The following is a 12,877-nucleotide window of genomic DNA, read 5'->3' on the forward strand; positions in this document are numbered from 1 at the left end:
TGGTCAATACATAGAAGTGAGATTGACATTTTCATGGAAAAATTATATAAATTAGAGTTGATGACTTAGCAGAGGCATGGTTTAGAAGTTGTCCCGGCATCACTAGAATACTAAATTATCACTTATGGCTTTGGACATAAACTTCTGTTGAGTTCTTTCAGCTGTAGTGCCACATGAACAGTTCTTTCTTCCTTACTTCACACATGTAAAGATCTGGAAAGCTGTACTTCCTGTCCTGGGCCATCTCTACTGTCTAAACCCAGAGTTCATCTGGGATGTTTGTTGGGTTTTGTGTACTCGTCACTGAGGGAAACTCCAGGGAAACAAAACCATTTGGTTATAGCTACAGGTGGTGTGGATGCAGCGTGCATACTGGAGATCAAGGTAGAAAAGGGAAATTATTCCTGAGGGGAATGATTGAGGCTCAGAAGCTCCACATAGACCTCCAGATCACTGGAGATCCAGTGAGGCTGGAAACATGACTCAGGCTGATTCTAAGGGCCCGAGAATGAATGGTGGGGATGAGCTAAATGTCCAGCCCCAGAAGAGAGGGGAGTGAATCTCTTTCTTTTGTTGTTTTCTTTCTTTGGATCCTCAATGGACTGGGCTGCAGGTACCATTTTGGATATGTAAAGAACATCCTTGCTCAGTTCTTTCTGATTCAAATGCAAATTTAGTCTGGAGGCAGCTTCACAGACATACTCAAGGATCGAGCTTTGCTAGCTTTTAGAGTATCCTTTTAAGTAGCCATGCTGTCATCCAAAATTAGCCAACCCATTGCTTAATCTGCTTATCTCCTGAGTGGCAGGGAAGGCGTGCTGAACATGTGGAGTCCTCATCATCCAGAGACAGTGCAGGTTTGTCTACAGACAACTTTGTCCTCCTAATCACTCAGTGAAATAGGAACTCTGAACCAGTGTGTGTCCTTGTCCCCTGGGCCCTCCTCCTACATCTTCAACCTCACAGGACAGCATTCGTTACCAATCTTGACTTGGAGGTTACAACTCAGCTAGATCACAACATAAGGTGTCCAAAAGGAAGGCTGCTTTAGAGTATTAGATAATTAACTTCAAATCCCACTTGGATCAGGCTCAGAGGTCAAAAGCTTTATTCTACCCTGTGGTACTTGGAGAGAAATCAATATTCCTCTTTTTTTTATTGCCATCAATTATTAGCATGTAAAATGATGCTTAGATTTCATGTTGGCTGCTGCAGACAGGAAGAGTCTTGTAGTCATAGAATCTTTTTCCTAAAGGACTTCAATGAAAGAAGCCACATCGTAACCCAAAAGCCTATAGTTAAGCTTACACTGCTAAATGAAAATAATGAGACTTCCTCAAAGCCTGACTATATGGTACCACATGCAGTTTTGAGCATAAGGATGCTCTCATATTCTTAATCAACCTAGAACCCGTAGAGCTATGTGTGTGATCATGACAGGCTGCACAGTCATTGGACAGTCACCTTTTTGGGACAGTAACCTGGTAACTGAGGAGTGCTCTCTCCATCCTTCTGCAGATCGAGCAGGTGAGCCAGCTCTCTGCACTTGTTCAGGCTCAGCTGGAGTACCACAAGCAGGCAGTGCAGATCCTGCAGCAGGTCACTGTCAGGCTGGAGGAAAGGTAAGTTACACTTCCCTGAGGTTCTCACCTGCTGTAAAAGGATGCACAAAGGAACTGAAATAAAAGAATGCACTTAGAGACAAACATTTGCCAACCCATTTGCTGACCCCACATGGGCACCTTGTGGAATGACTACTTGATTTTACTTTGCACCATGTCTTGTCTTACTTTCTTCTGGATCTAACCTTGTGTTTATGAGATGTTGATATATGAATTGTATATTTGCTACCATAGGTGGTACATCAGAATTCTGTTGATGATGGTAGCTGTCATATCTTGAGCAATATCCTATATAGCTACCATGCACATGATCACTTTGAAATAGCCCTGTGGACCTAAACGATGAGCAGTACTGTGAGGCCCAGGGAGGTAAAGTAATAACCAAGGGTCTCACACAGTGATGAGGTGGGGCAGGTGGTCAGGCACAAGCTATTTGGAAGGCTGTGTCTTTTCATTCTTGTTTTTCTTGACCGCTAATGCACCTGTCCACTTTCAGAGGACTGCTTCCATGTTCCTGTTCCTCCTTAAATCTGCATCACAGTGAGCTGTAGAGTTGTGTACAAGAATAGAGCTCTTCGGGGTTGTGAAGTATAGCTTGAATGAGTATGTGCACTATAAGACAGACATGCCTTGATCAACATCAGATTCCTTCTATAGGAAAAGGGTGCAAAACCTCTCTTCTACAGAACAGCATAGCTTAGCATTAAGTGCAATGGAGAATGTCAGGGGACTATGCTGTCATCATGGCTGGGTAGGATTTGTGGTACCTGGACCTGTAAAAATCCATTATACTACATGTTGTAACACTAAGAAACTATCAGAATTTGGGGTGCAATTTCTATTGCATAGGAATCCCTTTTATAGCATTATAATATCAAAAGAGTTTCACAGTAAACCACTTAAGGCAGGAGCCTTATGAATTATACTTTATTTAACCAGGCGACATCGTTATTAACCAGAGATCTTGTTATTCTTGCTTCATTTAGCTACTTAAAGGAGGAAACTTTGCTAAATAAATATATCAAAGACTTATGAATCAGCCTTTATTTGTAAGATCGTGTCCAGAGTACACTCTCCTGGGTGATGAGTGACTGACTGTCCAGTGAGGCCTCCAGTCTTATATCATATGCTGCATTGTATTGGACTAGCTAGCCTTCCCTTCACCTTAGATCCTTCCTTCTTTGATTTGTGCTTTTTTGGTATAAATCTTCAATTCACCCTTGCAGAGGTGTATCTAACACTGAGGCTTCTCTAATAGAAAGGCTTCAAGCAAATGTGTCAGAACACTACAGCCACTCTGTACCTCTCGCTTCTGTTGATGATGAAAGGCCTATGTCCTCCCTCTTTTTCATCTCAAACATGCTTTTTTATTTTTTTACTTATTCACTTCACGCCCCACTCATTATTCCCCCTCCAGGTCATGCCCTCACACAATTCTTTCTGAATACCCCTCTTCTCCTCTGAGTGAGTGGAGATGGTGGTATGTCCCCACCCTGGCACTTTAAGTCTCTGTGAGGCTAGGCACTTTCTCTCCCAATGAGGTCAGACAAAGCAGCCCAGATAGGATAATACATCCCACATACAGGCAACAGCTTTTGGGGTAGCCCCCATTCCAGTTGTTCAGTACCCACATAAAGACCATGTTGCACATCTGCTGCATATGAGGGGGGAGGCCTAGGTCTAGCCCTTGTATGTTCTTTGGTTGGTGGTTCAGGCTCTGAGAGCCCCAGGGGTCCAGGTTAGTTGACTCTGTGGGTCTTCCTGTGGCGTTCCTATCCCCTTTGTGACCCAAAGCTCCATCCACTGTTTAGCTATGGGTGGTGTCTATATCTGTCTGAGTCAGCTGCTGGGTGGAGCCTCTCAGAGTAAAACATGCTTCTGTCTACAAGTAGAGTATCATTAGTAGTGTTAGGGATTGGTACTTGCCCATACGATTGGTCTCAAGTAGGGCCTGTTATCAGTTAGCCTTTCCCTCAGTCTCTGCTCCATCCCTTATGCCTACATTCTTGTAGACAGGATAAATTTGGGAATGCAAGTTTTGTGGGTAGGTTGGTGTTTCTGTCTTTCCACTGGGGTTCCTCTCTGGCTACAGGAGGTGGCCTCTTCAGGTTCCTTATCCCCAGTATAGTGAGTCACAGCTAATGTTACCCCCATTGATTCTTGGGTGTCTCCCTTGTCCCAGGTCATGTATCCCAGGCCATGTCTCATTCTGGAGAGGTTTCCCACCTCCCCACCCCCTTCAGGTGCAGATTTTCATTCATTTTCATGGCCATCTAGCCACTTCTCTTATCCTTTCTCACACCCAATCCTGAATGCCCCCATTCCCCTCCCAGTCTTCCCTCCCCACTTCCCTCTGTCCATCTGACTCTTATGACTATTTTATTCCCCCTTCTAAGTGAGATTCGAGGTTCCTTGATTGGGCCTTCCTTCTTGTTTAGCTTCTTTGGGTTTGTGGCGTGTAACATGATGCTTGAATTTTATGGTTAATATCCATTTATAAGTGGGTACACATCATGCATGACCTTTTGGAGTTGGGTTACCTCGTTCAAGATGATATTGTCAAGTTCCATCCATTTGCCTGAAAAATTCACCATGTCTTAGTTTTTAATAGCTGAATACTATCCCATTGTGTAGATGTCCCACATTTTCTTTATCCATTCTTCAGCTGAGGGACATCTAGGTTGTTTCCAGTTTCTTGATACAACAAATAAAACTGCTAAGAACATAATTGAGCAACTATCTTTGTGAGATGTTAGAGCATCTTTTGGGTATATGACCAGGAGAGGTATAGCTGGGTCTTGAAGTAGAACTATTCCAAGTTTTATAAGAAACAACCACATTGATTTCCAAAGTGGTTGTACAAGTTTGTATTCCCCTAGCAACGAAGGAGTATTCACCTTGCTCCTTATTCTTTCAAGCATGTGGTATCTTTTGAGATTTTGATCATAGCAATTTTTATGGGTATAAGATGGAACCTCAGAGTTGTTTTGATTTGCATTTCCCAAGGACTAAGGACTTTGAGCATGTTGTTAAGTGCTTCCCAACCATTTGAGATTTCTCTGTTGAAAATTCTCTCTTTAGTTCCATGCTCCATGTTTTACTTGGGCTATTTGGATTGTTTGTGTCTAACTTCTTAAGATCTTTGTAATTTTTGGCTATTATCCCTCTATCATATGTAGTGTACACTTGATTTGTGATAAAGAGTTCAACACCACACAATGGAAAAATGGAAGCATCTTAACAAATGTTGCTAGTTTAATTGGATAGCTACATGTAAAAGAATGAAAATAGATACATATGTATCAGCCTGCACAAAACTCACATCCAAGTGGATCAAGGACCTCAACATAAAACCAGATACACTAAATTCCATAAAAGAGAAAATGGGAAATACTCTTGAATTCATTGGTACAGGAGACAATTTTCTGAACAGAACACCACTGGCCCAGACCATAAGATCAACATGGTTTAAATCAGTATAATTTTAAAATTGCCATACCCCTAAACTTCCTTTCCTTAAAGTAAAATGTATATATACCTGCCTTATTGAATACCTAATACTGGAAAATATTTAGTTATGGGCAGAATCCTCTTACTGGCCTACATTTTTTCTGCCTTCATTTCTTTCCTACTCTCTGTATCTCCATCTGCTCATTCTTTTTTTTTTTATTCGATATATTTTTTATTTACATTTCAAATGATTTCCCCTTTTCTAGCCCCCCACTCCCCGAAAGTCCCATAAGCCCCCTTTTCTCCCCCTGTCCTCCCACCCACCCCTTCCCACTTCCCCGTTCTGGTTTTGCCCTATACTTCTTCACTGAGTCTTTCTAGAACAAGGGGCCACTCCTCCTTTCTTCTTGTACCTCATTTGATGTATGGATTATGTTTGGGGTATTCCAGTTTTCTAGGTTAATATCCACTTATTAGTGAGTGCATACCATGAGTCACCTTTTGAGTCTAGGTTACCTCACTTAGTATGATGTTTTCGAGCTCCATCCATTTGCCTAAGAATTTCATGAATTCATTGTTTCTAATGGCTGAATAGTACTCCATTGTGTAGATATACCACATTTTTTGCATCCACTCTTCTGTTGAGGGATACCTGGGTTCTTTCCAGCATCTGGCAATTATAAATAGGGCTGCTATGAACATAGTAGAGCATGTATCCTTATTACATGGTGGGGAATCCTCTGGGTATATGCCCAGGAGTGGTATAGCAGGATCTTCTAGAAGTGAGGTGCCCAGTTTTCTGAGGAACCGCCAGACTGCTTTCCAGAGTGGTTGTACCAATTTGCAACCCCACCAGCAGTGGAGAAGTGTTCCTCTTTCTCCACATCCTCTCCAACACCTGCTGTCTCCTGAATTTTTAATCTTAGCCATTCTGACTGGTGTAAGGTGAAATCTCAGGGTTGTTTTGATTTGCATTTCCCTAATGACTAATGAAGTTGAGCATTTTTTAAGATGCTTCTCCGCCATCCGAAGTTCTTCAGGTGAGAATTCCCTGTTTAACTCTGTACCCCATTTTTTAATAGGGTTGTTTGGTTTTCTGGAGTCTAACTTCTTAAGTTCATTATATATATTGGATATTAGCCCTCTATCTGATGTAGGATTGGTGAAGATCTTTTCCCAATTTGTTGGTTGCCGATTTGTCCTTTTCCATCTGCTCATTCTTATTAGAACCATGGCCCTTCCTCTTTCCCTCCCTCCAACCCTCCCCGTGGTCTACATCCTCTTTCCCTCCCTCCAACCCTCCCCGTGGTCTACATGGAATGTCTTTCATGAGCTCTCCCGTAGAACTGTGATCTCTTTCCTTAAACCATATCTCAGCTTCTTAATGGATAAATAAACTCTCCACAACGCTAAACCATACCCTTTGAGCTCTTGGTGGGAATCTGTGGTCAGTGAGGTCTGCTGTCGTCTATACATACTTCCTCGGGGCAACAATTGTGTCTTATATACCTTTATGTTCCTGGTCCCTAACATGGTGCATATTAGCATAAATACTCTGAATGTAGGAGTGAGAGATTGAGAGAAAAGATGCAAACAGAAAGGACAGAATGACAAATCTCCCAAAGAACACGTGCCATGGACAAGGGAGACCAAGAGTACTTAACACATTTTACTGGGTCATGGTAGATCTGTAAGTGAGTCAAGTGGTTCCTGGATTTTACTGCCTTTCTGTTCACTTGTAATTGGCTGCATAATTCTCCATCATCCCTTTTCTTGGTGATACAGAATAAGACAAGCTTCATCTCAGCCAAGAAGGGAATATCAACCCAAACCACGGATGAGCCTAGAGTTTGCCACTGGAGACAGTACTCAGCCCAACGGAGGTCTCTCCCACACAGGCACACCCAAACCTACAGGTAAGGAGCTGAAGGCTACATGTCCCTTTTCCTGGGCCTTGGGCACACCCATAGGCTATGTTGAGAAAGTTGACAGCATTCTGCTTCCCCCCTGCACAGCCAGTTATTGCTTATGGGAGGGTTTGCCAGATAGGAGCTCTGTTCCTGGATAGTTTTATCCTTGTTCCATTGTCCCACCTTCTTTACCTTCTTTCTGAAATGTGTAGTACTTAGTTGCTCTTTTATTTGTTTGTTTGTTTGTTTTGTTTTGTTTCCTTGAGAAAAGGTTTCTCTGTGTAGCCTTGGGTATCCTGGAACTCACTTTTTAAACCAGGCTAGATAGCCTCAAACTCACTGAGATCCATCTGCCTCTACCTTCTGGGTGCTAGGATTAAAGGCATGTTCCACCACTGTCCCACAAACAGTAAGTTGTTCTTCCACCTCCTCTGTGGTTATAAGTCATACCATCATTTCCCCTGCCCTTTGCTTCCTGTGAGTCCATATAGATGGGACTGGATGCCCCTGGGCAGTGTGTGCACACATGCACCCCTTTCACCCACAGACAGCAGCTTCAGGAAGCATATGCGTGATTCTCTGTGCCTATAGATAGATTACAAACCTCAACCCTTACTAGGGTTTCTTTTTACTCTCTACTGTGGACCTGTTCATCATTTCATGAACTGTGGTTAGCTTGAGAAAAGCTACATTTTCCCCAGAGGAATATTGATGTGTACCCACTAGTCTAGTCTCTTCATTACCATGATCATTCTCAAATACCCACATATAAATTAGACCCAGGTGTTCTCCTGAGGCATTTGCAGCTCTAAAATTGTCTTGTTTAAAGAAGTGGGAACCCATCTGACCCTAGACATGGATGGTAAAGGTCTGACTCTTTATCCCATTTCTCCTGGATCTCCAGTGATTGGTTCACTGCAGCAGAAAGCTCTGTAGGGTACTGTCAAGGAATGAAGAAGGGGACATCTGAGTCTCTGTCCACAGCTCAGAGTGCCCGCTGTTGCCCACTGGGGCCCCAATGGCCGTGAAGTTCACACTTGCCATGGAAATTAGTCATGACTGCATTTCTCCTTGCCCACAAACAAGACATACAGTTCATATTTCATCTTGTGACTTTTCTAAATAAATATAAATAAATTATACTGTTTCCCTTTAAGACATCTCATTAGTATGAGGCCCACAGACACTTTTCTATGTTCATATTTATGCGCATGCTGTATAAATATGTTTGCTCATTTAAAATAGATCCCTTAAGGCAAAGTCCATTGTTTATTAAATTATGCAGCATGTATTACATTATTATTGTACTGAGGTTCTTACACAGTAATCATATGTGCATATTATACAATTCACCAAATATAGACTATGATTTTCTAAAACTTTTGTTGTTAAATAAGCACAATCATTTAATGAAAATCCTACTGTTAGCTCCAATTTTCAGTGAAGAAGCAAATAGAATGCTTCTTCTTTGAGCCAGTCACACAGAGCAAGAACAGGGCCCAGTGCTCTGTGTGTTGTCTTCCCTGTACTACAGCAGGTTTCAAGAAGCTGAGAACTGATCTGTGATTCTAAGGTTTTAGAGTACTGTCTGTGTAACTATTTTGAATGTGAAGCTATGTAAAAGTACTAATATGAGTGGATTTGACCATGTCTGTAGTAACTAACATAATGCAATTATAAACTCCTAAGCCATTGCTTTCCCATCTCCCAGCATTATCAGGAAGACAAGACTGGTGAACTTGGTTTGTTATAATTACCAGAAAAATACATGTGACCATTTTTAATACTGGACCTAGGAATAGCAAGCAGGAATGTTCAATGACTTATAAACCTCTAAGGGGACATAGGAAAACTGGTAGGAGAGACAAGGATGGTCTTGTAGTGGATGTTGAAGAAATAGGAAGATCGGCAGGGAAATGGGTGTGTGTGTGTGCAGGAATAGAAAGCCTGGTAGAGCAGGCAGTAGTGGCACTAGTCAAGTGCCCTGTGGTTGTGGATTTGGTTTATTGTTTATGTTATGTTAATTGGGTTCTCAAATTACACAGGAATTCATACAAGTGGGTGTGAGACCCTGAGGGTCCCTGCCCCTAGCTGGTTCTAATTGATAAATAAAGTTGCCTGCAGCCAATGGATGGACAAGGACACAGAAGCAGGACTTAGGTTTTACCAGACATGGGAACCACGGGGAAGATTTAGAATCTCCATGATGGGGAAGTGAGGGTGTCCAGCCATGTAAGAGCTGGGAGGAGCGGCCCCAAGGGCCTCCCCTACTTTGGGTCTAGGGTAACAAAGATAACATTTAAATTTTAGTAAGTAATAATTCAGGAGTATCGGAGGGGAGGTATTAGCTGTGTGTAAGGTTGAGAGTGGCCCAGCCATTGCACTGTTTAAGGCATATTAAAATAGAAGGCTGTGTATATGTGATTTTCATTTGAGAATCCAGAGGAACTCAGGCAGCCCCACTGGGGTGATCTACCTGGGATTAACCTACTGCTACATGCTGTGACATTTTGTGTTCTCTCTGCCTCTGGTTCTCAGGTGTCCAAATGGATCAGCCCTGCTGCCGAGCCCTGTATGACTTTGAACCTGAAAATGAAGGGGAATTGGGTTTTAAAGAGGGCGATATCATCACACTCACTAATCAGATTGACGAGAACTGGTATGAGGGGATGCTTCATGGCCAGTCTGGCTTTTTCCCCATCAACTATGTAGAAATTCTGGTTGCTCTGCCCCATTAGGATCCTGTGCTGGCTGGCTCACCTCCTTCTGACCCAGATAGTTATGTTTAACCACTGCTTTGGTAATGCTGCTTCCAATACATCACGAATGCAGGCCGCAGTGGATGACTCCTCAAGCCCACACGTGCCCTGGGTTGACCTGTGTGCTCCTACAGGAGACACGGTGATAGATGGTATCTTCCAAGGCCAGTGGGCCTGGTACATGCTTTAAAACACCATCTGAGACTAGCCAGTGGTCACAGAACTGGCTTCCCAGTTCTCAGGAGGCTGTGGTTCCTGATAATATGCCTGTGAACCACATCACAGAAAAACTCTCCTCACTGAAGATATTGTCTCTCACCCAGGGGCCATCTCAAGGTCTCCAGATCTCCATTTACAGAGGAGAAAGTCCTTTTTGTTGCACTTTCCCTTCCTAAATATGTAAGTCATGGAATTGTTGGCAAAAACATCCCCCTACCAGCAAGTTGTCTGCTGTTCTAAGCAATTTAGTTTCTTGATGCCATCAGCAGAAGTATTAATTGTCCAAAGCACCTTTGTTCAACAACATCTATCTATCTATCTATCTATCTATCTATCTATCTATCTATCTATCTATCTATCATCTATCCATCTAATCTATCTATCTATCTATCTATCTATCTATCTATCTATCTATCTATCTATCTATCTATCTATCTATCTATCTATCTAATCTGTCTATCTATCTGTCTATCTATCTCTATCTCTCTATCTCTCTCTCTCTATCTATCTATCTATCTATCTATCTATCTATCTATCTATCTATCTATCTATCTATCTATCTATCTATCTATCTATCTCCCTCCTACTTCTGAGACATGGCCAGTTTTCTTCCCTCCCTGTTGTTAAAGCACTTGGCAAGTGAGAGGGGGAATCCCACTTATTTCTGAGTGAGATGGTGAACAATCTGTATGTTGGCAGAAAAGAAAAACTCCTCCAGGCTGAACTGGGAAGAACTCTGGTCTTCGAGCTCAGATTCCTTGCTGTACAGAAGCTGTGTATATAGTAGCCCGTTTCTGAAGGGTGCAGGAAGGGGGAACAGCTGTCTTCCCTTCTCTGTTTACTCACCAACGAATCAGTCCATCCCCTGAGTCCCTTTGCCACAGACATAGGAGAGAAACACTAGTAAGCATTTCCCACTTCTTCATAGAACAGACAGTGAGCATCGCTCCTTCCCACGTTTACTTGTTTGTGTTCCTGGAACATCAGTTGTGCATATTCTGCCCTCAATGAGGACCAAATAAATTGATGATTTTTTTGTGCTTAGCAGTTTAAGGTATGTGGCTGCATATGCAAAAGCCCTTTCCACTCCAGTCATTACTTTGAACGCCTCCCTTCCTCATTTTGTGTGTACAGTGCTGTGTACGCTGATCAGTGTTCAGTTTTTGTTTTGTTTTCCTTCAGTTATGGAAGTCCTGATAGGCACCCAGAGTTCTATTTATCTAGCTGTACAGGCTCCTTCAGAGGTTTAACGTGCTGCTTCCGACGTGCCACTTGCGGTAGTGGATCATGTGGAGTGAAAGGCAAATCTTCCTGCTTAATGTATAAACTCACCATGGGAAGCACTGCTGTTTCCAATAAATATTGCTGAAGACGAGATACAGGGTGCCGCTTCTTCCTTTTTCTCAGTTCTCTGTCTGACAGTGGGTGGACTAGGACTCTTCATCTCTACTGCCTTTGGATGAAACCAATCCAGACCTGGTCCCAACCTCATCTCCAGCTTGGGGCATGCAGGGCAAATTCCAGAAACAAGAGGTAATTAGTTTAGGCACTCGTATCACCAATGCCCGGAAGGAGAGCTTGGGGGAGAGGGTGGGTACAAGCAGCTCCTTGAAGTTATGTGATTTAAGAAACAGTGCTGTTGGCAGGAGAACACAGCGCCAAATGGAGCAAATGAAATATGTTGGCTGGGCTTTTGGCTATTCTGTTTTTAATTTTTCTTTCTTTTTAATTTTATATATCTATATATAGAGAGATCATATCTACCTCCTATTTCCTCCATTAACTCCTCCAATGCCCCTCCATACACCTTTCAACCAACTTCAAGTCTTTAAGTCCAGTTAGTGTGTGTGCTTGTGTCCCTGGGTGTGGCACCGTGCACTAGAGCATGGGAACCCTACCAGGGGTCACACCTTCAAAGAGGAAGGACTCTTCTTTCTCTAGAAACTATCCACTGTTAATAGTTCCTCAGTAAGAAATAGGGCCTGGAGGCAGCAGGGATATAGAGAGTAAATACCCTCCTAATTTTACAAGAGAAAAGTACAGACCACAGCATGTGTCCAACTACTGCCAAAAAAAAAAAATAAATAAATAAAAAAATTAAGTTCTTTTTGTAATACCTTTAAAAATGATTTCATGCTGAGGCTAATAATATAAAAATATTATTTACCACACATAGGAGAGAAAGAAAATAATTCAAATAATAGACCAAAAACCAACCAACCAACCAACCAAACAAACAAACAACAAAAACTTAGGGTTTTTATTTGGGAGGGGAAATAGCAACAGTACTATAACAGTGTCTTATATAAAATTTCAGTAATTATAAATTGATCAAAATTTTAGGTGTCATTTTGCATGTTATTAATTAACTTTGATGCGGCTTATAAACGCTTGACAATTCTTCATATGTGAAGCTAGCGGAACATATCCACCAGAAGTAAAGAGCTACCAGAAGCACAGCACAGTGAAAGCCACAGGCCAGCAGGGGAGGGTTGCATCGCCTGCACACAACAGGAGGTCAGAAGGAGCTGTGTGCACTCCCACCAACCTTTTAGCCAACCGGCCATCCCTTTAGTTTTAAGAGATGCATTCTTAAAACTCTTAAGGGACAGTACTTAACTAATATTTTTGAAACCCAAAAGGAAACTAACAGCAAGACTCTGCACCAAAGAGTACTCTTCAGAGTCAATGAACTAACTGGTCCATATGATGAGAAAACAAAACACATTATTTTATTATTTTCTAATTACATTTCTCTTTGTGATTACACATCAACTAAAGCTTTCAGAAGGTGGGGTGGGGGAAAGGGAAATGTGGCATGTTTTAAAGACCTGAGAGTCCCACTTTAGTTCCTCCCTGGCAGCTGCTTCAGTGTGTCCAAGTCCATGAGTCACTCTTCTGCCTTGTTTTTTTTTTT

General features: G+C 42.2%; 1 protein-coding gene across 2 annotated transcripts in view; it reads left to right on the plus strand.

The window, feature by feature from the left end:
• Positions 1 to 11,335, plus strand: part of Sh3gl2 (SH3 domain containing GRB2 like 2, endophilin A1) — a 190,484-nt gene extending 179,149 nt beyond the window's left edge. For both annotated transcript variants that reach the window (XM_052176703.1, XM_052176704.1), the window contains exons 7-9: positions 1,519 to 1,622; positions 6,858 to 6,988; positions 9,521 to 11,335. In XM_052176703.1, coding sequence (XP_052032663.1) covers positions 1,519 to 1,622; positions 6,858 to 6,988; positions 9,521 to 9,720 — 435 coding nt within the window. In that variant the 3' untranslated portion in view covers positions 9,721 to 11,335. The remainder of the gene's footprint in view (positions 1 to 1,518; positions 1,623 to 6,857; positions 6,989 to 9,520) is intronic.
• Positions 11,336 to 12,877: the final 1,542 nt, after the last annotated feature.

The sequence above is a fragment of the Apodemus sylvaticus genome, chromosome 3, assembly GCF_947179515.1.
Source record: "Apodemus sylvaticus chromosome 3, mApoSyl1.1, whole genome shotgun sequence".
NCBI classification, from domain to species: Eukaryota; Metazoa; Chordata; class Mammalia; order Rodentia; family Muridae; genus Apodemus; species Apodemus sylvaticus.